This window comes from Heliangelus exortis, chromosome 8 (assembly GCF_036169615.1).
Source record: "Heliangelus exortis chromosome 8, bHelExo1.hap1, whole genome shotgun sequence".
Lineage (NCBI taxonomy): Eukaryota > Metazoa > Chordata > Aves > Apodiformes > Trochilidae > Heliangelus > Heliangelus exortis.
In genome coordinates this window covers 30,317,052-30,344,765 of record NC_092429.1, presented here as the reverse complement: position 1 = coordinate 30,344,765, position 27,714 = coordinate 30,317,052, and the positions used below count along the sequence as shown (strand labels likewise).

At 42.3% G+C, this 27,714-nt stretch overlaps 1 protein-coding gene across 3 annotated transcripts in view; it reads left to right on the top strand.

The window, feature by feature from the left end:
* Positions 1–8,789: 8,789 nt before the first annotated feature.
* The window catches only part of KIFAP3 (kinesin associated protein 3), a 62,178-nt gene continuing 43,253 nt past the window's right edge, over positions 8,790–27,714 (top strand). For all 3 annotated transcript variants that reach the window (XM_071751419.1, XM_071751420.1, XM_071751421.1), the window contains exons 1-10: positions 8,790–8,944; positions 11,955–12,086; positions 13,272–13,426; positions 13,852–13,907; positions 14,408–14,549; positions 15,150–15,249; positions 15,990–16,114; positions 16,576–16,674; positions 17,276–17,454; positions 19,778–19,940. In XM_071751419.1, coding sequence (XP_071607520.1) covers positions 8,913–8,944; positions 11,955–12,086; positions 13,272–13,426; positions 13,852–13,907; positions 14,408–14,549; positions 15,150–15,249; positions 15,990–16,114; positions 16,576–16,674; positions 17,276–17,454; positions 19,778–19,940 — 1,183 coding nt within the window. In that variant the 5' untranslated portion in view covers positions 8,790–8,912. The remainder of the gene's footprint in view (positions 8,945–11,954; positions 12,087–13,271; positions 13,427–13,851; positions 13,908–14,407; positions 14,550–15,149; positions 15,250–15,989; positions 16,115–16,575; positions 16,675–17,275; positions 17,455–19,777; positions 19,941–27,714) is intronic.

Sequence of the window (27,714 nt, the reverse complement as noted above, 5' to 3'; positions counted from 1 at the left end):
CAGACCTCTTAGTCACAATCCTCACCCGCCTAAACTAGGCTCGTGGGTCTAATTAGACTCAACTGACTTCAGAAGTATTACTGTGAAAATAATTTCTGTTTAAGTATGGAACTGAGGGGAAAAAAGTGTTTTGGGCTGGTGAGGAAGGGAAATATTTCTTTTTTTCACCCCACAAAAAATACCGTGTCAGGCCAAACAAAATGTTTTGTCTGCCCGGATATTTCCCTTCCTCCACTTTTTTTATTTGTTTATTTGTAATTAAATTTAGGTAAACTTGGTTTCAGCATACCATTTACAAGTGCAAACAATCAGAATGTTGTTGTCACCAGCAGACTAGTCAGTCTTGCAAAATCACAGTGTGGCAAGAAGACCCAAGGAAAGGCAGAGCAAAACAGGTCCTTGGCCAAAGCCCCAGTCTTGGGAGAGAACTTCTGATCCCTCAGGAGAAATCCTTGCTTTGAACCCCATTTCCAAAGCAAAGTTCACTGCCTGGGGGTCAGGATGACTCACGCCCTTCAGGGCATATCCTGCACAACTCCCCTGTGCTTTCTGGGTGCAGTCACAGCAGCAATCTGTTATCATTTATACAACTGGAATTTAGCAATCCGGAATGCCATCTAAAACATCAAAACACAGCATGTGAGCCCTACGGGTAAACACATTATAATTCATGTAAATGAAACTGGCCAGACCTTTATCCCTATGGAGGGAATACACAGTTCTTTCCCTCTAATCCTTCTGGCTCTGGAGCCAACACTAAATTACATTTTTAAGGGAGTGAGTGGAGCCACTCTTAGGTAGGAGTGGGAGTCTGTCTCATCGTGTCTCAGGCACGGGGACAGTCACAGCAGGACCCTGGTTTGGAGATCCATGAACACTGTGCTAAGGTAAATAGCCATATTTGGGGAGGACTCCTGCATATTTTGGCCATGAGGATTTGATTTGGTTCTGGCTAAGGCCTCTCAGCAGTGCTGGTGCAGAAGGGAAGGAAGGGCAGGGCTCCTGATGAAACTGCAGCAGGGGCTGCTCTGTTGCTCTTGATAAGAAGCGTGACAGCTGTGCCCACAACATCTGCTTTTCATTGAACCCTAGTGAGAGTTCCTTGCTGAGTCTCTTCCACCCCATATGTGGTGGTTTAATTGATGGAGCCTGAGAAGCTTTAGGTCCAGCATGGAATGCCATCTTCTACTGTGATATGTGACTCCAGATACAGTAAGGGCTGGGCTGCTTAGAGCTCTCTTTGAAAAGCATTTCTTCTCAATATTGAATTTTGTGTATATTGCCCTCTGTTGGCTCAAGCTCACGATGAAGCTCCTTTTCTGGGTGAAAATCCTCTCAGATGGATCCTTCCTACCTAAAGCATATGACTGACCATCTGCCCAGACCAAAAAACACCCTGCCCAGCTCTCTTGTCTCTGACAGCAAATGGCAGCCATGTGTAGGGAAACAATCTCAACTCATCAGCTAGGATGTGTGCTTTGCTGGTCCTTAGCACTTCCATGCTGCACCCACACAGAATCAGGTATTATCCTGCACTCTTAGGAGGTCCAGGAATGAAAACCCTATCGTGGGCACACCAGGGCACACACGAGTGATGTGACAGCAGAGTGGTGAAGGGACTCCAACCTGAAAAGGAAACTCCAACCTGAGGAAGTAGAGAGTGCAATGGGTAACAGCAGATGGGTAGAAAGCAGTGGTGTGGGCAGACCACAGGTCAGAGAGATCACTAAACCCTCTGCAATGTCCCTCTCACTTAAGGGACTCTTCTGGCATGGAAGAATCCATCTCTTTCACTGGGAGCTCTGTGGACTTCCTGCCATTGGCTAGGATGACAAACACCAGTTTGGCATTTCCCTCATCAGTTACAGCAGCACATTTCACAGCAGTGTGAAGAACACCCCTTTTGTTAGAGCAGTTGAAACTAAACTTGAAAATGTATTGTGCTCTGAACAGCATGTCCCAGTTTTAGATTTGTGTCTTACTGCATCTACCTGGAGTAAGCCCCATAGCTCTTCTCACTTGCCATCATTCATGAAAGATCCACCCTGGTCAAGAAACTGCCTGTGCTGCAGCCTGTCTGGAGCTGCTCTGTGACAGCTTGGCCAGCCTGTTCATCTGGGCTGTCTGGCTAATGTGCACAGACTGACTGACCCCTTGCTGCTGCCAAAGAGCTGAACTCTGCTTAACTCTCCCTCTGCTCAGTCCCTATCACGGATCTCTCTCATCTACCTGGCAGCCAGAGCACACAAACCTCTAGAAACTTAATTAACCTTCAAACTCTGTGCACATCTTTCAATGATGATTGCACTGGGCCAACATGTCACGGAGTTCTGGGAGGAAGAAGAGATCTGATGAATGCATGGATGGGTAGGGCAAGACAAAACTAATTACTTTCCAGAGGACGCCAAAGTAAAAAAAGATGAAAGGAAAAAAAGAAAAGTTGACTGTAAGGAACAACTCTGACAAGTGACCTTGAAAGGCTTCTTCCACCTTTAGATCTTAAGAAGAAATGGTCTGGCAGAAGCTCTGTGTGTGTGTGTGTGTGTGTGTGTGTGTGTGTGTGTGTGTGCACATCAGAGAAATCAAGAGGTGTCAGGAGGTGCAAACAGCATTTCTAGTGGGACAGTAAAAATATCACAGGTACCACAGCCCCTGCAGTTCAGATACAGTGTACCTGTGACATCCCTGCCTTGGACAGACTTCATCCTTAACTTGCTTGGGTTGCCTGGAGCTGCCCAGGAACTGTGCAGGTAAATCTTGTGCACACCTTGAACATTAAACCCAGTCTCTGAAAAACTGAGTTATAAGTATCAAGGAGCAAGAAAAACAGATTCAGCCCAATTCCTGGACAAACAGGAACATGGATTGCAGAGACTATAAACACACCTCTTCTTGTGAAATGCTGCTCTTACACAGAAGAGTGGCTCAAAATTTACAAAAAACATAAAGTAGAAATCCAAATGATCAAGAATGGAAACTATTTGCTTTGCATTAACATTTCTATCTGAGTTCTCACATTAGAAACCACTCAAAATCCAAACGTATGTGTGTTGTGCTTTGGAACCAAAAATAATCAAGACATGAAAAGTTCAAGATGGCTAAATGTTTCCTCTAGAGGCTGGGGATTAGAAGTCTGGGCAAGTAGCAGAGGAGGGGAAAAAAAGAAAGACTAAAATAAAAGAGGAAATTCTTAAGTGACCTGACAAGGGAAACTTAAATCTTATTTTTAAGGGGTGAGGTTGTACTAAAGCTTGAAAAATTAAATCCACAGCTGTCTCCAGAGGACTGTATCTCACTAAGAAAGCTTCAAGTAAGTTTATCATGTATCCAACACCTAGACATTGGACCTCAGGGACCACTAGGATAATATTTCCTCTGGATTAGCAAGAAAGCTAGAAAGTGACATTTGTATGAGACTAACTTTAGTTTAAGGGCTTTTTTTATTATAAAATGATAAATCAAGAAAGAGCATACTGGGAAGGAAAGTTCTTGCAGTTTGTAAATCTAACACATCCCCACTATTTCTTTAAAAAAGCACTGTTATCTTCTAAATTAGTTTTATTTGGTGACATCAGTAATTTGATGTTTTTACTTCTATCATCCCCCCAGTGAGGATCAACATGTTCTTTATGGCAACATTTTTAATCTCCTAATCCCCTTTATGAGGAATGCTTCTAATTTCAGAGCCCATGAGCACTGGCATTGAGACAATACAACATATAGAGAAAAAATTCAAGAACTAAACTAATGAAATGAACCACAGGATGGATCTGGCACAATTACAGTGCTTTCCTTCTTCTGGGATTCTTCACTACTAGCCAATAAAGCCCAGGATACACTGGAATGCTATTAATTAACTCACCTTGCTGTGCCTTGCCACAACAACTGATATGCCCCTGGTTTCCAGGGGAATCTTATGAATCATATATGAGATGGCAATCCATAGCTGGAGCTATGGTGTGAACTAAGGACAAGTTTAATGTGTTACTTTTGAAATCTGAAATCCAGCAGTGAACTGAGTTTTAGTACAGAAGGCACAAAGTGAAGCTCAGACATCTACACAATTGCCAACGTTGGAGATTTGTGTGATAAAGGACTTTTTTATTTACATATTTTGCATTTTCTGTGTCTGTCTAAAACACACTGGTGTGGGGAACAGACCTCAGGTCCCCACAGCAAAATGTCTACAGTCTGTGGATGGGCTACAGGGATCTGCCATGATTCTGTTCTACCCACAAGGTACAAGAGACAATTGTGTTTGCCAGTCCTACAAAAAATCCTGAGTTATGCATCTATGTGCTACTCTGTGCCCATACAGATGTATACATAGGAGGTGTAACGAATAAAAGGCATACACAGCAAAATTAAATGGGGAAAGCTAAATGAGGGGAGTTATCTAAACAGCTTACAGATGGTAACTAAATTAGTTGAAAGCTGAAGGAATGGTTTTTTCAACACACAGCTCAACAGCATTGTAAAAGTTCCATTATTGTAACCCAGAAGCTCATGAGAAATAGTAATTACCAGAGCTGAACTCCTGAGTTCTTGTATTTTCCTACTCATGGGCTGGCTAGACCAGCCCCCAGTCCTTCCTTCCCCAGTGCTCTCAGGACTCCTGGAAAGTGCAGTGGAGAGGATGAAGAAATATTATTTACTCCATGTTCTCTTCCACCTCTCAGGTCTCCCTTATGCCCCTTATGCACCTTGTTTTGAACATCATCACCTTCCTCTCAGTCTGACACAGGAGTAGCACATCACTTACCCCTTGAACTACATGATCTGTCTGAAAGACTAGATATTTTTCCCTTGTTTTTCCCCTTGTTTTTTTGTTGCATTCCCCAATATAGTAACACTGGAATTACAAATCAGAAATGTTTTGTGACTGTGGCATGGCACCCTTCATCATCATTTACAGAGGTTTTATCCTAAAAAAAAGGCTCCAATCTTTTATTAACGATTACTTTGGAAAATGTGTTTACATTTTAATTCAAAACTAGTAATGTCTCCCATTAATGGCAAAGGGTTGTTGGTTTGGAGGGAGGGAGGGGAACTGCCCTAAGGTCAGAAAAACTCAAAATAGCAATCCACTTGTTCAGGTGGCTTTTTTCTGTCTCCTCTGTACAGTGTTCTAAGGACACCATAATCAGACCATAGCTTATGGTGCTGATGAATAATGAAGATAACTTTACACATTTCCCCTGTATTTTACTTTCATTTTTTTGTTTCCCTTGGTAGCACAGATCTGGAGACTGGGCTCAGAAATATCTCCCCAAAAAGGCCTGCAAAGATCTCTTTGGTTTTGGATCTTTGGTTTTGTTTCTTAAGTGATCAGTTTGATGTCCTGTCTTCTAATTAATGTTCCAGCTGTGAGATGCAGGCCCCATGATGAGGCTTCACTCTCTGCATCCTGCTTGTCACTGGCTCCCAGCTGCCTGTCACATCAGTTGCATTTTTCCTTACAGCTGCCTCCACTGGTTACATTCTCCCAGTTTTCCACCCCAGCCACCTTGCAACAGAGTTCTGGGAAGACCAAGCAGGGTGAAGGGGCAAGTGCACTAAACCAGACGTACAGCACCTGCTTGCATTCCTGATGAGTCTAAGACTGGCTCATCAACACCCCTACATAGTGGACTATTTCCTCTATTACTATCAACAAAAATGTAAATTAAACAAATCAGTGTAAGAACAGAAGCCATGAAAGAACATACTGTACACTGATCACCCAAATTCTCCTAGATTTAAAACCAGGAGGGACTTCCATGACCATGCAGTTGACCCTTCAATAAAATACACACCAAAAGCCTTCATCCCTTGATGCCTGCATCTAGACCAGCCTCACTGCTACCCAGCAGAATTATTTCACCCTTACAAACAATATGAAGTCATCCTCCTTAACTGTCCAGCACTAGGAAGACTGCAACTGAAGTTTGGGCACAGCTCTTCAAGAAAAACATGGGGTGACTGAGTAGCTTTGAGACAAAAAAGGAATGGTTTCCTTGCAACAGGGACAATTCAGTCCTCTGAGATTCCTCAGGAAGACTATAATGCACATCACTGAAGATGATATTGGTGATAGGAACGATACAGGTACAAATTATTTGGCTTGGGGCAGGGGGATAGACTGAAAAAAGTTGTTCCAGCACATTATGCTATGAACTTATGAGTCTGTTTCAGCTGGAGCACTTCTTTCACAAAGGCATCTACTCCTGCCATGAAGACTGGGAATAATGGGGAATAATGAATCCAGTCACAAATCCTAAGGGAAGTTATTCCACTGGTGAAGGGCTGCCCACTAAAAATGGAGATGTCAGGTCTGAATTCATTTAGCTTAAATGCACCTCCTGGTGCTTCCACTCTGCCACACTTCTCATGTGCTTTGGTTAAAATTAAGTGGAAACAAATACACAGATGCTGCTATCTCCAAAAGGAGAAGGATTTGGATATCAAGTCTAGTGACATCCAGGACAGCCCAAAAAAGTAACAAAAAATATTTTGTCTGTAAAGTCTTGTGTAAATGCTTCATTTTTTCTAAGGAAACAGCCATTGTCTGAAATGTTTATAATAAATTGCAGGAGACCAAACTTTCCCTTTTGAATCTGTTTGGAAGGAGTAACTTGTGTGAAGTCAAATGTCACCTGAGGAACACCACTTCAGCTGAGGTACTCATTCCTTCCTCTTCCTTTGCTTTTTCTTTTGACAAAAACTGAAAAAAATAGCTGGCAGTTATTGTGAATCCAAGTAGGAAGAATTTGATGCTCACAGGCAGAATCTTTGTCACTGGGAGGAGGGATGAGGAAGAGGTGGAATTCCTGATTTATGATCAAATATAGAGTTGTTCAAGTGTAAAGGAGAACCCTCCTTGAAAACACTTAAGCTGGTGCTTAACTTTATTACTGTGGCAAAATGAAGCATGTGTTTGAGTGGTTGCAGAGTCAGAACCATAAAATGTCATACCCTTTATAGCTATGGGTCTGCTTTCTGCCTGCTGCATCTAATAAACATTAAGGAGTGAAATTCTGTCCCCACCAGGGTCAATGGTAAAACCCTCCCAGACTTCAGCAGAACCAGGAGATTTCCACAAGAAATCTCCATCATTGTCACTGAGGCCCACAAGATAATATTAGCAAAAAAAAGAGGCCATCTGCCCATTGGTGTATAGAGGCTTTTATATTTAATCTTTCTGTGTTTTCCCAAGGCCAGTTAAAATTAACCCAGACTGAAAGCACATTGTTGGCTCTTCGGATAAGGATACTGCATTTTAGGTTTTAGCAAGATTAAATAAAATACACAAATTCTAGAGCATCATACATACTGAACACACACACACAGATGTGGTGTCGATGTGGTGTTGAGGGACATGGCTTAGAGGTGGTGGACTTGGAAGTGTTAGGTTTATGGGGGGACTTGATCAGACAGGTCTTTTCTAACCTAAATGATTCCATGACTCTAGGAAAATACACAACAACCTGTTCTGTGCTTCTTACAGCAAAATTCCCTCCTAAAGGGCTGACCACTTAATGAAAGGAAGAGTAATAAAGCACCATTACATTACATTTTATACCGTCCAACACTTCTTAGATCAGCCTTGCTTAGGACATGAGTAAACTGGTATTTTTTCCATAAATAGCAACCCTCAAGTCAGGCACTAAGTCTTTCTGCATGGTTGCGTTTTGGCACATTACCTCTCTGCATAGGTTACAATGAAACTTTGAAGAAATCAGACTCCAAGGAATTTTCAACGTGCAGTCTTATGGTGATATACCAAAGGCCCATATAAAGTTAATTAAAGACAATGGAAACATCCTTTTTGACTTCAACATCAGGCTTAGAATCAGTACTTCTTAGTCATAAAAGATTTTTTTTATATATACTAAGAGAAGGAATAGCAAGAAATCAAACTGAGTTACCATGATACAGTATGATGGCTGTTGTTTAGATGTCAAAGTATTCTCTGGTTAAGAGTATCTGGCCACATCTTAAGAAAAAAAGAAAAAAAATCTCACTATTATGCATAAATGACATTTTAAAGGGTTTTTTTGACTTCTATTTTCCACTTTGTGGCCACATGGGCACATTGCTGGCTCATGGTCGTCCTTCTATCCAACTTACCCAGGTCCCTTTCCCCTTCACTGCTCTCCACACCACTCTTTCTGTGAAGAATTTTTTTCGAATATTCAACCTGAACCTCCCCTGGCTGAGCTTGACCCCATTTCCCCTTGTCCTGTCACTTGTCACCAAGGGAGAAGAGCCCAACACCGGCCTCACTACAACCTCCAGGAATATCGAGTCCCTTTTCATTCTGCTATCTGCAGCTTTCCGGAGCACCCCGTCTCAGACAGCTCTTTCTTGACTCCCCCAGTGCTGAAGGACCTGTGGGCCATCCATGCCCTGCTTTCCCTCTGCAGGAGCACCATCCCTGCCCGGGGCCCGCAGGCCGCCATCTCCTCCTTTCCCCCTCACCTCCTGAGGGAGCGGGAAACCCCTCAGGGGAGCTGCGCGCTTCGGTAGCGACCCCGCGGGGGTGCTGAGGCCCTCAGTGGGGGTCAGCTACACCCCCAGGGAGCTTACCTAGCGCGGTCCGAGGAAACCTTTGCAACCAGAGGAAGGAAAAAGGGTCACGACACCTGAAGGGGTGCCAGGAGGGACCTCAATAAAAGGCGGAGGGAACTCCGAGGCCGCCTCAGCCCTGAGGGACAGCGGCTCCCTCGCGCCTGCAGGGGGCGCCGCAGCGGCGGCCGCCGCGGGAGGGCGGGAAGGGGAGCGGGGAGAGGGGGGGTGAGCAGTGCGCATGCGCTGAGGGGCGGCGGGGCGGGGTTCGCTCTCTCCCTGGTAACAGCCGCGCTGCGGGGCCGCGCCCTGCCCAGGCCTCCCCTCACCCCCCCACCCCACCTCACCCCCACCTTCCCGCCGCCATGCAGGGCGAGGACGCCCGGTACCTCAAGAGGTAACCGGGGAGGGTGTCCAGCGTGTGGGAGGAGGATCGCTGGGGGGCTGAGGCGCGGCAGGTTGCGGTTGGAGGGTTGAAGGGGGGGGCTGAGGCGCGGCAGGTTGTGCTGAGGGGAGTGCTGGGGCTGTGCGGGGTGCTGAGGTGGGGAGTGGGTTGTGGGAGCGTAAGGGTGTGGGCTGAGGTGTTTTAGGGTGTGGTGGGTCTCAGTTGTGGGAGCAAAAAGGTGGTGGGGAGGTGATGGGGCGTGGGGCTGAGGTGGGGTTGCAGGTGGTGGCGGGGTTTGGGTTGGCCTGGGGTGGGAGGTTATGGGTGGGGAGAGTGGAATTGGAGTTTTTTGATAGGGGGAGGGGGGGGGTGGAGGGATTTGGGTTGAGGAGTGGCAGGTTTGAGGAATGGCTGGATGTGGTGGGAAGGTGATGGGGAGGTTTTGGGGTGAGGGGGAGATAAGAGTTGTTGGGGGCAGGCTGAGTGAGGGGTGACTGCCTTGGCCTGGTGGGCAGGAGGCAGTGAGGGGGGCTGGGTGAGGGCTGAGGAAGGTTACAGAGTCAGTTAAGGTGAGTCTGAGAGATAGGATGGGTGTCCTGCTGGTGGTAAGGGGTGGGGGGAAGGTGGTGGTTTGGAGAGATGCAGTGGTTTGGGAGTGGCTATTTGGGGGTATTTTGTGATGTACGTTGGGGCTGAGGCACTGGGGTGGCAGCAAGTTGAGAGGAGAACAGATGCTGTGAGGAGATGAGTGGGGAGGGTCATATGGGGGTTAGGGTTTGGAGTGGGTTAGGTGGTTGCTGTAACAGGCAAAATCAAATGGCCACCTGTAAGTAAATAAACAGGTGAAACTTCAGAGCAGTGCCTATTTTCAGCTTTGCATTTCAGTTTGTGTCATTTTATGTGATTTTGTCATTTACTTTATTTTGTATTCACCTTGCAACAACCAAAAAACATCCCCTGGGCTTTTCACCATGAATGTGCTGCTCTGGTTCCTTTCTGATAACTGTTGCCCTTTCTCATCCTCCACGAGCAGTCTTCCTCCCCCCTGACTTGCTAGGATTTGTTGCTGGGTTTTCAGCCTTATCCATGTGGGCAATTTGTGCCATTTGTAATTAGGATAGTTTGGTTTTGCTGCTTCTCCCTCAAAGGAGTTGGTTAATAAAGGGTGTTCACACACCAGCTTTGATTGTTCTAGCTGTATAGAAAGGGCCTTCTGCCCCTAAGCCTTTATAGAGCAGAATTCTTGTTGACAAAGCAGTCAGTGAGATGAGAGGATGAGCTGATATGTGTGAGTGCTCTCCAGAGCATTGCTCCTTCTAGAATGTCTGTATTTTTAAATGTTTTATGAAGTGACTTACAAACTCCAAAAGGATAGAAAAATCAATAATGCAGTTGGCATCTTCTGCTTGGTCTGAATATGGGGGAAGTATTTTTGGGGGTAAGGGGAGAGAAATAGTTTGTCTTGAAATAGATCTGCTGTAACATTTCTGCCCTGCAAGGCTGGACCATGTGAGAACAGACTGTAATGAAGCATCTGCTTCAAAGTGCTGCTAAATGAAAAGAAAACCACAAGCCTCTGGAAAAAATGTTTAGTGATAGATGGAGTTCTGTTACAATCTCATCAAGGAGCATGTTGGTCTTCCTTCAGCAGCGAACTATTTTTATTTGCTCTGTAGCTCTTTTATGCCCTTGTAAGGCTGGTAGTTGAATTAGACTCTTGATTTCCCAGAACAGACCTTGTTGTGGTTTGTGGGGTTTTGGGGGCAGCTTTATCTGAAGAAAAAGGTATTTTTTGCACTTGTATTCTGCAGAGGGGAAAGCAGCCACCATAACAGCTGCGTAGATAGAGGCAAAGATTTCAGACATTTTGTTAAGAGAATGGTTACTCCAAAGGCTGCATCTGGGTTTGCTAACTTTTCCAGCTCTGTGAGGCTGAAGTAGTTTTCTCTGGTCCAAGTGACCCAGTACCATAGCTAACTGCTACCTCATTTATGCTGATGCAGCTACTGATGAAGCCACCTGTAAATCTATTTATTGACATGAGCTGCCATAAAAAAACCCCATCACTCAAACCTCCAAAACAAACAGAACCCACACACACACACCAAAACCCAATCCCACATTAGGCAGTTGGTTTTAATATGCAGTGTTTTTAGTGGCCTGGTTTATGGCATGACTGTAGAGGCTGTATTGGCAGTACTCGGGGGAAGAGGGACAGAAATGTGTTACTTTACTCACTGGATGTGGTTCTGCCATCAATTGGAAACAAAATCAGGGTTTATCTTCCTGGCCTATCCTCATGGCCCTTGTATCTGTGTGGATATGGAGTTGCACAAAGGAGGAGGGTGCAAAAAAATCCCTTTTGGCAGTGACACACTGCCAGGATGTTTTCCTGCAGGATGTGTTCCCAAAATATCTGTGGCTGTAGTAAAGCAGGTAAACATGCTTGATTTATACCTGTTGATAGCAGCTGTTGATCTAGATTTCCCATGGGCCTGGCAACAGACACGAGGTGAAGAACTGTAGCAAAGAAATCTGTGCTGCAGAAGAGTAGTTATTTTGAAATGAAAATGACTTGTCATTAACTCTTGGTGGATTATTAACTGTTAGGAGTCCTTGAGGAAAAATTTCCATTTGTAAATTACTGCACTAGTTCAAGTGCCATAAGCAGATTTCTCAATACTGACAGTGTAATGGGGAATTCACCTTCTCTGTGAAATGTACTTTTTTTCTTATTGTTGTTCCTTAAATGAGTTGGGACATTAAGAAATAAAAAATTTATCCTGTGTCTTCCTTCTGTGACTAAGTGTTGGCCATTTTTTTGGGTGCTTATTTATGGGAGGTGAGAGTCAGGAGTCTGCCCCTGGCCCTGAGCTTTGGTACAGGTGTGTGACATGAAATAAGGTGTGAAAGGAGGGCAGTGCATCTGAACAGACCAGGAGATCTTTGTTTTCTGATACATTTTATGAGCTTTTGATTGAATCGGAATTCTTCTTTTTTTCTTTCTTTTTTTTTATGGCAGGAAGGTAAAAGGAGGCAACATAGATGTGCATCCATCAGAGAAAGCCCTCATAGTCCACTATGAAGTGGAAGCAACAATTCTGGGAGAGCTGGGAGACACCATGCTGGGGGAGCGCAAGGAGTGTCAGAAAATGTAAGGTCATGGCAAGTTCTGATAGCTTTTTATGTTTTCTGGTAAAGTCAATAATTCAGTGACTCGAAGCTTCAACAGCCTGTAAGAAACATGCACAGGGTTTAGAAGCCAGGAAATAACATGTGTCTAGGAAGATTAACATCTAAACCACATGCTGTAAACTGCTTTTCATCCTTGTACTTTAGGGTGTTTTTAGGGTGTAAAGAAAAGAAGTGATTTTTCCTATTTTACATGATGGGAACTTGCAGTGGAGAAAAGTGAAGTGGTTGTTTCCTACTCAAGTGATGGTTACTGTTGGAGCAGGTAACACTGCTGAGCCTTCTGACAGCCTTGTGCTCTCTCTGTTAGTTCTGTTGTTTTTCACTTGTCACCCTGATAGTGATTTCACAACACTATCTGCATTTTAGTTCTGCCTGGTGCTTTTTTATAAGAGCATTAAGACATTCCCCATTGGAAAACTTCAGAGAGCTTCAGTTAACTTTAGTTTCCAAGCTGAAAGTTTGGATCTTTCCTGGGTTTGTTTAATTTCTATACTGAATCCTTTTTGGAAATTTTAACTGGAGAGGCTAACTGTGTGAGTGCATGTAAGAAGAATGATAGAGGAAGAAAAAGAATTTTCTCAAATTTTTGAAGATATCAGAAGCATTCATTTGTTTTCAGATGAAACAGCATAATTTGCATCTGTAACATGGTGGAATTCCTTTTTGCCTCATCCTGTTAATGCCCACAAAGCTTTCTTGTTGCTTGTGGACGTGGCTGGAGTTCTGCCAGAGCTGTGGGGGGACTTCTGACACTGCATCTGCAGGCACTGCCAATCAGAGTCGTTTCTCCCCATAGCTGTTTCTCATGTTGGATTTTTTGTGCATGTGCTACTTCTTTGCTATCCTGGGCACTTTTTTAGGTGTGTTGCAACTGAATTACTGACTGCTGTGCCCAAGGGATCTGTTCATAAGCTGCCTGTCAGCTGATGGACAGCTATTCTCTGTCAAATATATGTGACAGTTGTATCCCATTTTGAAGTTCTAGAAAGTCACTGCTTTGGCATGAGCTTTGTAAGCCTCAGACACAGACATTTGGGTATAGAGATCATTTTTGCTTCAAGAAATATACAGCTGTGTAAACAGAAATCAAAGGACTGAAGGTACAGAAATGTCAAAGCTGACAAGGGACCTCTCTGTGTTGCAGCATTCGGCTGAAGAGTCTTAATGCAAACACAGACATTGCTTCCCTGGCTCGGAAGGTGGTTGAGGAATGCAAGCTCATTCACCCTTCCAAACTTGCAGAAGTAGAACAGCTGCTGTACTACCTGCAGAATCGCAGAGATGCCTCAGCAGGAAAAGGTAAATAATACAGGAGCAAACGAGCTTGGGACTGGGGTGCATTCAACCCCACTGAAGGGGGCCTACAAGAAAGCTGGGGTAGGGCTTTTTACACTGATCAGCTTCTTACTGCTTACAGCCTTGTGCTGGAACAGGATTTGAGTGATCCAGGTTCCAGTATTTGGTGCAAAGTCTTCATATTACCTCTGCACTGCTATGACATGGAAAGATTGTATGAGGATCCCCCTCATACAAATATATGAGGTGATATATGAGGATAAAGGGTGTTTGTCATCACCTCTGGCTGTGTTAGTCTGGACAGGTCAGCAAGACACAAGAGGACTTTGGCTTTGTTTTTACCAGAATGTTTACTATCAGGTTATTGGATATGGGTTTTGTCTGTGAATATGCAAAGCTTAACAGCAGCCATGTCTTTTTGTTCATAGAAAAGAAAGAGAAATCCAGCAAGCCCAAAGATCCACCCCCATTTGAAGGAATGGAGGTAAGTATTGGTGTTAGAGGAGAGATACAAACCCCTTACTGAGGAAGCAGTTATATAAGGGGGGGGGAGGGAGAAAATGCTGAATGCTGGGCTTCTTTTGCTTCTTGTTTTTTAAACAAAGAACTTGGTTTGGAAATGTTGCACAATGGAATAAAAATCATCTCCATAAAGGGTAAAATACTTGACTCACATACTTCCCCCTCCAACTATAGCACGCAGCAGGACAGCAAGTGAGGTCTGGAACATCGGACAGGATGCAGGGAGTCATGTCTGAGCATCCTTTGTTTTGTGTAATTAAATCTCAGATTTCCTGGTGTTCATTGGCAGTGATTCTGGATGTGTTGTTTCTTTTTTTTTTTTCCTTGTATTTTATTTTTTTCTTAATATCTTAACTCAAAGCTATGCACTCTTTTGTCTTGCCATTGAATAACGTTGTGATTGATTGTCTTGACATGGCACCTCTCTTTCTCTGTGAAAACCTCACTTCTGGCTGCTTTTAGATTGATGAAGTTGCCAATATCAATGACATGGATGAATACATTGAGTTATTGTATGAGGACATTCCTGACAAGGTGCGTGGCTCTGCCCTTATCCTGCAGCTGGCTAGGAATCCTGATAATTTGGAAGAACTGCTTATCAATGGTAATTTTAAAACCCAATGGGCACTTCTTTTAATGTTGTGCTGTTTATTTGTGGTGCTTTCTTCTTAAGGGAAAAGTAGTTCACCTTCAGTTTGGGATTTTCTCTAATTTGTACTGAGAAATATAATGAACTCTACAGTCTCTCTACAAATGGGTGCTGCTTAGGCTGGTTTTAGATGAGCCTAATGCAGAAATCTTCCTGGCCTCAATAGGCTTCAGTTGTCAAAGTACAATTTAAAGGGGATTTGGAAGTGAACACACTACAGTCAGAGGTAGGGGCCACATGTAATATGGAACATAGAGCTGGCAGAGCCAACAAAATCTTGAGGTTGGTGGTAATCTCGAAGATGTCAGTGTTTGGTTGTAGTTTCCTTGCATGTCACCTCCTCTTAGGGTTTGTGACTGGATAACCACCAGGGTACTTTCTGCTTTGTCTGCAAACAGAACTTGTGAGCAGTGTTACATGTTCAAGTGAGATACCTCTGAAAATCTATCAGAAAACTGATAGGTGTAGAATAAAGGGTATTCAAAATCTGAGCCTCACAAAGCAAAAGGAGGGAAGTGAAATGCTGATGCTCATCTAAATCTTGTTTCACTTCAGAAACTGCCCTGGGTGCATTGGCTAGAGTGCTGAGGGAAGACTGGAAACAAAGTGTGGAGCTTGCTACCAATATAATTTATATTTTCTTCTGCTTTTCAAGGTGAGCACAGAGTCCCAGGGTATAGGGACAAGGACCTCAATGCCTTTTTTTTCCTCGCTGTACTACAAAATCTCCCTGAAACTAGAAAAATAATACCTGGAACAGAAACACACTGATTACAATGACAAATTTGAGGTGTGAAAAGTAGATCCCCACCCTAGTGAGGCTGTGGTGTAGAGCTGGGAGTAAACTGGTGAGGATTCTGGCCCACGGATTATGGGCTGAGCTGACACCTTCTGTTTCCCTCAGGATTTCTGCAGGGAAGAAACTGTTTTCTAAATTGAAGTCACTGCCTGCTCTTACTTAGATATGGCTGTGTTTCAGCATAGCCTGCACAGAAATAATTTGCATGGAATTTGCATTGCAGCTTGACTTTAGACCTTTACTGTGTTTTCAGTGTTTCAAGGGTTGTCTGAAGAACTGGGAATAGGAATAGTGGGGCTGGAGAAGATTTTCCTTTACGTATGAAAATTGGAACTTACTTTGACTTGTAACTGCACACTGTTGCTTGTTCTCCTACAAGTTTGGAAAAAATATTCATGTTTTCAGGGATTTTTTTTTTTTTTTTTTGGTTGGGAAATAGTTTTCCAATAAGGAAGTGTTATTAGGGGGCACAGAGTAAAAACCTTTATTCATGCTTCCTGTAGTGCATTGTTGGGACATTGCTACCATAGATGTCAAAACAGATTTGGGGTTGTTTGCATATTTTTTTCCTCACAGGTGTTTTTTTTTCAATGTAGCTTTTCCCAGTTTCATGGAATAATCACTCACTACAAAATTGGAGCTCTGTGTATGAATATCATAGACCATGAATTGAAGAGACATGAGCTCTGGCAGGAAGAACTTGCTAAGAAGAAGAAAGCTGATATCCTTCAGATGTTCTGGGGCAGCTTGCTGACTTCTGACTTGTCTTGACAGCTGTTGTTGAGTTATACAAGATGAGCATACAATAACTTCTGTGAAAGCAGTAGAACTTATTAGAAAATGCAAAATATAATTACAGATGTGAAAAAGGCAAATTTGGGCTGCTGAAGATTAAGATAAAGTCACCAAAGCACATGGAAAAAATATTTATTTTTCAGCAGTATATCTTAGGAATGTTTTATGCTGATTATTAGGATGCAATACATACAGGACTAGAAGGAGAAAAAAAGTCATGCTGTAGACTACAGGTATAGCAAGTGTTACTGAGATAGTGTCCTGTATTTCCACTGGCTGTTCCATGCATCTCTTGCTTTTTACTCTTGCTTGAATAGCACCTCTGAGGACAATGGTCATCTAAAGTATATAAACTTTTATTTCACCTCCTTGACTTGTGCAATTTACTTGATGAAGATCCTGAAAACCAAACACTGAAAAAGGACTATGAGAAAACTTACAAGAAGTATCAAGGGCTGGTTGTCAAGCAGGAACAGCTACTCAGAGGTACCAAATCCAAAAAGCAAATTATTTCCTTGTTGGTGAACGTAGGTTAGAGGGCTCTATAGATGCTTCGTATAATCAGGATGTCTTTAACATACTGAATGTGTGGATTAATATAGAAAAGCATTGCCAGAGAATACAAAGAAGATGAGTACTTAATCAGATTGTTAAACAGTAGGCTAATAGTTCTTAAAGTGATCTGTCAGTCTTACAGGAAAAATAGTGAAAGTGATCTGCTTAACTTCTCTCTACTCATGGTGTTGGTTTGGGAGGAGTTGGGTATTTTGGTTTTGTACGTTTGATTTGTTTTATTTTAACTGAGTCTATCTTGGCCTGTATCTGACTCGAGTTGAAGAGCTTTCACTCTGATTTTTTTGGACTAAAATTCACCTAATGTTATACTGAAATTACTTAAGTGGCAAAGCTTTCCCAGGAAAGGTTTATTAATGGGAACTGAAAAAATAAAAAAAAGCTCCTAATGATCAGAATTTTGCGCTGGGACAAGAGGAGAATGCTTCTGAAAGTCTGATTTTAAGCACCTAATGTGTGTATAGAGACTTGTGTTGACTTGGATATGTTGGTGTGATTTGTATTGGACTTGTAGTTGCACTTTACCTGCTCCTGAATCTTGCTGAGGATACTCGGACTGAGCTGAAGATGAGGAACAAGAACATTGTCCACATGTTGGTGAAAGCACTGGACCGGGACAATTTTGAGCTGCTCATCCTGGTTGTGTCTTTCTTGAAGAAGCTCAGCATTTTTATGGAGAACAAAAATGATATGGTAAGCAAGGATCTTAGCAGTCTGCTGCAATATTGGGAAGGTATGGACTCTGAAAACTTGTGGTTGGAGGGAAGAGGGAGACATCTTTGTCCTCTCCTTAAATATCTGTATCAGTGATTATCCTCTATTCTTTTACTCATTTTATTTGTAACAAAAGAAGTACAACATCCAGCCATGATGTCTTAAAAAACCTTTGGAGAGCTGACATCCCAAAGAGTGAAGCTACCTCAAAATATAACAAATTCCAAATTTTCATATCAGCACCCCAGAGTCTTGTTATACCTCCACTTCTGGAGATGCCTGTGACTGCCCTGCAATCTAGACTCTTTTGACAGCATGTTGTTGTCTCTGCCATGTATTTTCTTGGAAAGAGAGGTAGTAATCCTTTGGTAGTTTGCTGGACTAGTTTACTTATTTCCTGGGTCAGCTTAGTCTTCAAAGGCACCTCACAAGTGTTCCTTCATGCTTCCAAGGAACTGGTGGCAGTGTTCTTAGTCTGAAACTTTTTTTAGGTGAGCTGTCAAACTTCTGAAATTGTAGCAATTTTTTTTTCTGTGACTTTAAGCTCTAGCCAAGTATCCCCTTTACTGATTCCCAATGGCTTTTAGTCAGTATATGCCTTCACTTCTGTGCCTCTATGACAGTTTGTTGAATGAAAATGATCCACTTTCCTTGTCCAAGGGGTAACCTGAGATTAATGTTACACTTAGATTGTGAGAGGAAAAGATCTGTGTAAATGCAAGGAAAATGAATTGCATCTTTGTTACTGGAACTGTCACTCATGTGCATGTGTCCTGAGCACTGCAGACAAGAGGTATCTCCCTTATTTATATGTGGGTATCCTATTTCTTAACAAAAGTCAGACAGCAAGCACGTGTTATTTGGGGGAATGTAGACAGTTTATCAGGTGATTGGTCATTGTTTTAGTTTGTACATGTGCAGTGCCCTGAAGGACTTCATCAGGAAAAGAAAGGTTGACTTTCCAGCCCACTGACTTACAGGCACACTTTCTGCATTCCTTGTGATTTGGTGGAAAGACAAATGGAGCAAAATGATTGCATGTATTTTATTGCAGAGTGTTTTAATAGTGAATAATGAAAAGATGTGGAAAGGTTTGTGTGCTTCAGGCCAGCTGTCTGTTGGGGCATTTCTTACTGATCATAAAGATGGTAGTTTTTTTTCTCCACTATATTATTAAGGAAGGCTCCCAATGAAGGAGAAGGTGTTTTAATATTTACATCAGGTAATAACACAAAAAATGTAGAAGAAAAAATAAACCAGGATTAGTTGTGCAATGCCTGATTCTAAGAAAAAGTGAATAACCTGTGTTTATTTACAGCACATCCTTTCCTTTGGTATTCAAGTGCCATATTAAATTCAAAGCAGTGAAGTAGGAGTTGTTGTTACCTGTTTTTGATCAAAGGTATTCAGTCAGTTGCTTGATTGTTGCACCAGTCTGTGTGGGGAGAGCTGTGGTTTCTTTTCTTAGTATTTATTCTGTGTGTATTTATAACTGGGGCACTAGTTACATACATGCAAAAGATTGAAGAATGCAGAGTAATTCTAAATGCCTCCTTCTGGCCAAAGAAGATTCTGGAAAATAAAACATGAATGCATTTAAAGGATTATATCAAATAAAAACAGAGAAATGCTGCTTAAAAGATCATTAAAACTTTCTGAAGTCCTGCCAGTCTTGCCATTGCTCAGATGTCTTTGCTGACTGGTGAAGTGAACGTGATCTCATGAACTGATACCCCTTCTCAGTTCCTGGATTCCACTTTTTAATTTGAAAGTGATACATGTTTCAAGATGACTTTCAGGCTTTTATTAAATTAAAGTACAGGATGGCATGCCTCTTCTGAGAGCACATGCACAGTTCTGTCTAGGGGTTCATTTGAAATTCATAATGAAAGGTCTCAAATTCTTTTTGAATGCCAATTTTCTGCCTTTCTTGGTTGGGTCACTTGTGCCAGGATTACTTGTGTTTAAGTTGAAATGGGTTTTCCATCCCCCTCATCTTGCAGCTGATGTCTTGACCACGTTCTTGTAGTTCCAACTGTGAGGAATATTTCTAAGAAATCTGAGCTGTGCAGTTCAAAAACGTTTCTCATCAACATTACCCAGTTACCCAATCTTGAAGACTTCAGCCCCAAGACAAGCAAATCTACTTCAGATAAATGCACTGACAGGCACCATCATGGGTACAAATTGGATATGTCTGTGCAAATGTGTGCATGTGAATGCATAACACTGAGAGGGCTTTTGCATGAAGACAAAGCTAAGTTTGGATTGGTTATGGATTTTTCTTTTTCCTTATATACAGGTTGAAATGGATATTGTTGACAAACTTGTGAAAATGGTACCCTGTGAACATGAAGACCTGCTGAACATCACTCTCCGACTCCTACTAAATCTCTCCTTTGACACAGGCCTGAGAAATAAAATGGTACAAGTTGGTCTGCTTCCCAAACTCACTGCACTTCTAGGTATGTTGTTTTTTGTCCCAACACATACACTTCAGCAGGGATAGTGAACCTGTTTGCACCATGATACAGTGTTCCTACAAGTTGTTGTCTTACTTTTCTCTTTGCCAGAAAACTTCCTCTATACTCTGGACTTGTTATCATTTGATTCATCTTTTCAAATGGAGGTTTAAATGGAAGTTTAAAATAATGTGGTTCTCAGTAGATTTATTCCTAGGTTCAATTAACTGTTGAATGAGTCTTCTGGTCTTTCAAAATAACTGGTAGCTACCTGAAAACCATGTGAAATGACACATGGGTCACTTAGGAACAGTCTAGCATTTACACAGAGCTCAGCTGGTGGAGATACTAACTACCTTTTTAGAATTTTTTTAAAATTAAACTCAATTCACCTGCTCCTGCTTGTTCTCTTAATGGTCCAGATAGATCAGAAATTTCTCATCTTTGTCAACTTCATCTCTAGGCAATACTGATTTTTTTAGACTTTCAACTTGACACAGTCTGTGAATTGTGTTGAGGTGATAGAAGTGCTTCAGATACAAGTCAGACTTCCTGCTGTCTGCAGTGGGAAGTCATGGAGACAATAAGGAGCTTGGAAAAAGTAGAGGATTGTCCAGTGTGATCATTGTTGTACTCTGGAGTTCTCAGGGGAGAGATCTTACTGCTCTGTGTGTTCTTTGGCTGATACTATCTCCAGGCTGCTCTGGCAGATGTCCTGGATGGATTTGGACATAAGAATTGCTGAGCACTCATTTTTAAGTGGGAGTTGAGGGTCTTCTAGTATGGAGCCCCTAAATGTGGGAAGCAGTGATGCAAGGCATGGTTAGAGCTTTCTGAGATACAATGGATTTGGGATGTAGTAACTCCAGAGCAGCTGGTGTGTCCAGATGTGACTGGAACAAGTGGAATGCAGCTGTGGGTCTGTCAGCTTTTCCCCCTAGCTTTGTATATTCTCTTAGGACTGTTTGTCTTCTCAGTTTTAACTTCAACCTTAAGATGGCTTTATTTCTGTTCAGTGTACAAGTTGATACTGTGAAAACTTAGACTGCTTTGGCAGCCTTGATCCTGATGGTGATTAATACAACAGCTACTTGATGGATCTTGAAATGCCTCAGATCCTTTCATGCTTTCTGCCCCACAAAAACATTTGTACTTGGTATCTTTCTCTGGGCTGAACTAGGAAGAAGAAAAATGGCATTTGAAATCTCCTTCATAATTTTTTCTTTCCTCAAGACAATGTTACTTGGCAGTAAAGCAAACTGAGAAGTGGGAGCTGGTCAGGATATATATTTTCTTTTGTTTGAGAGAGGATGTGGCTAGGTAGTCTGGTTCAGCTTGGTTTGTAAGCTTTCTGGAGCCAGAACTCTTGGCTCTTTGAACAACAGCTAATGCTGTGGTCTAAGGCTAAGGCTTTTTTATTTCCTTTTTCTTCATGGAGGCATATCCTGTTTGCCCTGGTTCCTTCATGCTGAATGGCTTAGTGTTTATTTTGCAGTGTAGGTAAAACCATTGCCTGTTACTTGTCTCTTGAGCCAGCTCTGTGATTCACCAGACTCTTTGGTGCGGCGACTCAGATAATTCTCAAAGACATCACTCTGTGTGTCCTTTCTCAGAATGTGTATCCTTTCTCAGAAAAGCCTGCAGCCTGGCTAGTGAAATAGTCCTGTGCCAGATGCCCCTTTATGCAGGCTGTGTGGGTGTTAAACACATATTATTCAACTCAGTACCCTTCGGCTCACATTTGCAGGTCACCTTCAAGTGCTAACACACCTCAGCAGCTGTTGACAAGTTCCCATACAGCTCCTAATGCCAGGAGGTCAAGTTTGTTGACTCAGCCTACTGAAATGTAACATTTGTGTGTGCTGAGCCTTTGAGCCTCTAGCACTGGGGTTGAGAGGAGTATAAATTAAGTGCAGTAGGTGTTTAAGAGATGAGCCCAGAGTGCAAAGAATTCAAGGAGAGGATTAGTCAGGCAGTAGTTTGGGACTGAGCACTGACAACAGTCTGCAGTTGTGGAAGATGGGCCACATTCCCAAAGGACACTCAGGGACTCAGGAGCAGGAAGGTTCAGAGTGTAGGTGGATGCTTGAAGTGGGGCTGATGGACTGGCTTCAGGTGAGGTATCAGATGGACCAAGTCTGGCATCCAGCAGAAGAACCATCTTTCTTTCCCTCTCACTCCAGGGTGCTGAGGCTGGTGTTAAAAGCATGGACATGGGATGTTCTGTTAGGCTTGGTTTCCATTTTAATTAGCATTTCCTTTTTACCAGTGCCAGTGCCTGCTTCCCACGTAGCTGTGTCAGTCAGCACCACTCGCTTGTGTTCCCGGCTTCTCTTCACAAGTCTCAAAGTATTGTGTGTGACAAGGCTTGTCTTGAGTGCTCCAGGCACCCCAATTAATCAGCTGCAGCTGATCTTTGTTGTGCTCAGTCTCAAAGAACTGGGTGCAGCTGGAGGAAATTTGGCTTCAGACTTGACATCAGAAGCTGAAGCAGAGCTGTGGGGCACTATGAGATGTACCCCTCTCTGTTCAGGTTTTCCCATACACGAGCTGCTTGAAGAGGTCAGAAAAGGGACTGTCTTCATTAGTGTGACTTCAGTACTTTAAACAAACCTTCTCATTGTTGAGAGCATTGCAAAGAACATATTTTATACTGGTGGCTTAGCTTTAATACTTAGAAATCAGATTTTCAGAGTGGTCTTTCCTTTTTATGCATTCTCTGTCTGAATGCTTTAGGTGCAGTGTGGTTTCAGTGGATTTAGGTGAGAATTCCTGAGAATTCACAAAGTGGTTTAAACCAGACATTTGCCTGACATGGAAAACAAAGATTCAGTGCCCTCTAATCATCAGCTTCAAAGGAGAGACCAAAGCAGTATGCTAGAGACTATTCTGGGAAGGTTTGCTTCACTCTTACAGTGCTATTATTTTGCTTTGCATGGAATAATTTGAGTGAATTGGGGTAGAGGAGTGACTTGCTCCAAATCCAGTAGAGTTTGGTGGTAGTGTATTCACTTGTGGAAGGTGTTCTCACTGAAAGGGGGAAACACTGAGCTTAGCTTTAAGAGAACAGATTCGTGCCCTTCATTTATTCCTGGGAATGCTATTCTGGTGTTGGACAGAAGGGAGATGTTATCCTTTTTTCATAATTCTCCCCCTGCATGTGTGATTTGTTTCTAAAGTAAATACATTGGCAGCAAACAGAAGAAAACATTGTCTACAAGGAAGAATAAAAACCCTTGCTTCTTGTTTGGACCAAATCCACTTTGTTTTTCAGTTAATGGGCCAAACCAAATACCAAATTTTTTTTTAGTACATCTCTCTCAAATATATGCACAGCTTGTGACTCACATTCTTCTAATAAGGGTGCTATTTTGTGCTGTGTCTGAGTGGCTTCTTAGCCTTTGTGAAGAGAGACAAATAGTTCTCCATTCTTCAGAAGAACAGCAGGCAGTTTGTACAGCAGAACCAGCTGAGAGCTGCTGTGTGTGTCATGGCAGGCTGCTGACTCTGCTTGCTGGATCTCTGGACTTCTGGCAGTGTGCAGGTGTGGCAGGCAGGACTGGGGCTTGTGTCCTCCTTTGAGTTCCTTACTCCCCTCATGAGCTGTGAGTGACAGGGACTGGTGCAGAGGGTGTTACCATGGGGGCTGTATTGCTGCTTAAAGGGCAGAAAGAGTGGGTCTGGCTGCAAGCAAGGAGCAAACATTTTTGATGTGTTTTCTTCCTTTTTGAGCTGGTGGACAGTTCTTAGGTGTTCTGGATCAACGTTGTCTTGAAATTCCATTCTCTTTTCACTTGCCAGTGCAAACTGTGTTTAAAGAATGAAAACGCAGTATGCTTGGAGGTCAGACCAAAGTATCTCTCTCTGGTTGCTCAGAATGACAAGCTGCTTTTAAAAATCAAGGTCTGATTGAACACTGATACTGGTGAGCTGGAAAATGTGCAGGTCACAGAACAGTACCAGTTGCAGAGCTGGCCCAAAGAGAGATGAAGTGCAGAAGGGTTGTGCATGTGGCTGTGTGTTACACACTGCCACGTTGTTCAGGCTCAGAAAGATTTTAGGTGATGGTGAATATCTTGGTTTATGTTTTCCAGTATAGATTACAGTGAATGAAAGAGAACTGTGGATTTGTATTCACTCAAATAGATGAATTTTTTTGTCATACAACACTCTGAAGTACAGTGTCCTCAGTCCCAGGAAACAACAGCAGAGTTTGCCAGTCCCAGTATACATGGAGCCTATAGGCCTTATTAATGTGAGCAATCCTGGCTTAATGTTCTTAATTTCTTGGTGTTCCAAGACTCAGTATCAGCACACAGAAAAGCAGTAGCCACCTGATCTTCTTGAAAATGTCAAAGTTGTTAAAACTTTTCTATTATATGAATTCTTTATTTATAATCTGGAGATAGCCAGAGCAGGGGGTGACTTTCACAGTCTGGTTTAGTCCTCACTGAAGAGTCTGGCCTCACTGGGTTCCCTGATAGAATGTCTGAGAGTTTTGTCATCTAAAATATTTTCTGGAAACTGCTGAACCTCCTCTGATATTTTCCCATTCTTTACAAGGTAGGTTTAATGAGGAATCAGAGGATTGCCAGACAGTTGTATGTTGGGTTTCTTAACAATCAGGTCATGATATGGTGTGCAGCCAGGCTGGATTATATGTTGACTGCTGTTTAAAAACCCTAGAAGTACTTTGCTCTCTAATTAAGGGAGTGCTGTGGGTTTTTCATGTTCTGTTCCTTTTATGAAAGTTTCTTTTAAGAAGGCTTAAAGTAGATGTGTTCTCTTTATGAGTTCACTTGGCCTTTTTGTAATGAACTTATTATGGAGCTTCACACATCTGTTGAAAAGGGGAGCTTCTTATAGGCTACTGCAGTGTTTTTTCTGGCTTTAATAGGCCTCGTTTATCCTATAAAGAAACATACATTTTCTTACCTGATCAAGTGAGCAAACAATAGGGGTCAGATGTGGCAAAGGCCCTAACAGAAAGCACATGTCCAGCCATCAGGGTGAGGTAAAGTCATATCGGGATTGCTTGAAGTTATTAATGGCAGTAAAATTTATGCTTCCTCCTGTTTTCCCAATTAAATTGAGAAACCTTTTTTTCCTAAGGTGGCTCTGCAGCAGCTGGTTCCAATACTGGTCGTGTGAATATTGCCTGGGGTGTCTCCATTCCTTTATAGTGGAGGCTGGCTGAAGCACATTAAGTAACAGTTCAGCTAGAGGAACCAGTGTGTTGGAAAGCAGTAATTATTAAGGGATTTATTTTAATGGTAGGGTTTTTTATCATTTGTGGTGAGCATGGTCAAAGCTTAGAAACAAAAATAACCCATTGTAACAACAAACAGAAAAAAACCCACCAAAGAAATGCAAAAAAACCCAAAAATGTCTCAGCATTCAATTCCTAAATCCTTATTAGATGTGCAAATAAGCTTAGCATGTCCAACTGACTTAGTGTTGAGTGCACAGTGCTTATTTAGATACCTTAGCTGTGGATTAGAGAGCAGGCTTCAGGATTATGAAAGGAAAATTGATTTCTTATGTTGGAAATACAGAACTCAAAGAACAGAGACATGAGCATCATTAATAGTGCATTTAAAGCAGAAATAGAATCCAAACTATCTTGTTTAAGGTAGAAGCCTTCACCATATCCCTGCTTCATGCATCTGGCAAATTGCAGTGAATTATCAGGAAAGCACAACTGAAATTCATGACATCCTATTTCCTAGAAGCTTGCAAGTTTTTGAGGTCTCTAGGATTTTTCTGACTCCTTTAACACTGCCAAGAGCTGGAACCAAAGTGTTTCTCCATTTGATAGCTGCTGCAGGTGGAACCTTGCTAACTGAGCACAGCTTTTGATTATTCAGATAAGTGAAAGTTCATTGCTTGGTGTGCTGCTCACAAATGCACACACATATTCAGCTGTGTAGAAGGTAACTGTGGTGCAACCCAGGACACTGACTTCAGGGTGTTGACTGGAAAGAGAAATGCAGCAAGGACAGCAGTGGAGAGATGGCAGCAATGTAAAGGTCTGGGAGCTGAGTTGTTGGAAATTCACTCAGCTAATGAATGGGAGGGATCCCCTCAGCCAGTATTTCTACTGTGGAGTTTACAATCTGAGACTGCCTGATTAATCCAATTCTTTTAATTGCCTCTTTGCATATTGTGACAGTGAATTACTACTTACCAGTAAAAAGTAAAAACCCTAGTCTTCTACTTGAACTGTTGACATCTGAAAGCTTTACAGGGCATAACTTGGATGCCTAAAGTGTGACAGAACAGAAACAGTTCTGGTTTCTTGGAAAATCTCCATAAAGGAGGGGTGGGGCACTTCTGCTGATCTTCCTCTTCTACTCTAAAAGCTTCAGACAACCTCTGTATGAGGGCCAAGGTAGAAGAGAGAGAGAGGAGCATCTTTTCCAGAGCCCCTGTGAAGCCTGCAGGCAGATAATTATCTCAGAGGATTGTATGGAACAATTCTGCACGTGATGGAGTGCCATAGATCCTGAGGCTTTTACAAGTTCAGCCATAAGGTTGTAATCTGTTTCTCCTTTTGGAAATGGGGAAACATCTTGACTCAGTAGTCACTGCTGTTTGTCTGAAGAGTTTCTCAGCTGATCTGCTCCAGTGCAGGGGACAAACTGCAGGTTCCCCATGGCTGCAGTTGCTAAGGTGAGAAGTCCTTTGTCTGTTGATGCTATTATGGTAATATAAAAGTTTATTGCCCTAGAGTGAGTACAGTGCTGGTGTATCTGTACATTTCTGTGCCTTTGGTCTCTGCCATACAGATGCTTTGCAGGATGGGTTATAATTTTACATATTTGAGTAGTCTCACTGCATAAAGCAGAACTGGTTTTGTGAGGCTGGGGCCTCAAATGTGGTTTTCTTCTTCATGGAAAAGCCATCAGATCTCTGAGAAACTTGCAGATCATCAGTGAATGAACTTTTTACATAACAAAACTGTTAATGTTTTCACAATTAGAAGAACAAATTTATACACATTCAACAAATGTGTATTAATCACACATGGATTAACTTAGTCCAACTGTTTCAGAGCTGGTTGCAAGGATTAATATGGGATTAGAGGAAAGCAAAGATGCCTTTTTATCACTTTTTTTTTTCCTGAGACCACTACTAATGATGTGAATAAATTCTTGATTTCAGTGTTTTCTGACTGCAGTGTAAGATTAGGTCTTGTACTCAGTTTGTGACATTCTTATTCATCAGGATTTCTTATTTGCCTGATTCTACAGCAGATTTGGTTTGAGAATATCAGTTGGAATCTGCTATGAAGAGTCACTACAATTTTAATAGGTTTTACCTTTGTGTCCTGGTTTTGATTTAGTGTGGGTAATGTTTTGCACGTGAGTTGGATAGTGTGCAGTTTATATCCAGTGTGGAGGCATTGATGATTCCATTAGACATGATGGCTGCTTGAATTACTGAGTGTTGCAGCTGAATAATTTAATCCATGATTTATTTACATTTTCATTTTTACTTCAGCATTTGAAAGCTGAGTTCTGCTCAGGCTGGCAGTTCAGTTTTAGAGATTCTCTTGTGTTATCATGGAGCTAATGGGGGATTTTTTTTCATAGTTAGCTCCCAAATTCAACCAAAGGACCTGATCTCATAGTAATTTTTTTTATTTTTAATCTTCTGGAACTAGTACCATTTAGATCTTTAACCTTCCTAAGAACTAGCCATGGGATTCAGGCATTGGGCCACAGAACTGCACATGGCTTCTTATTAATGTTCAAAGGCTAAAAATCTGAAGCCA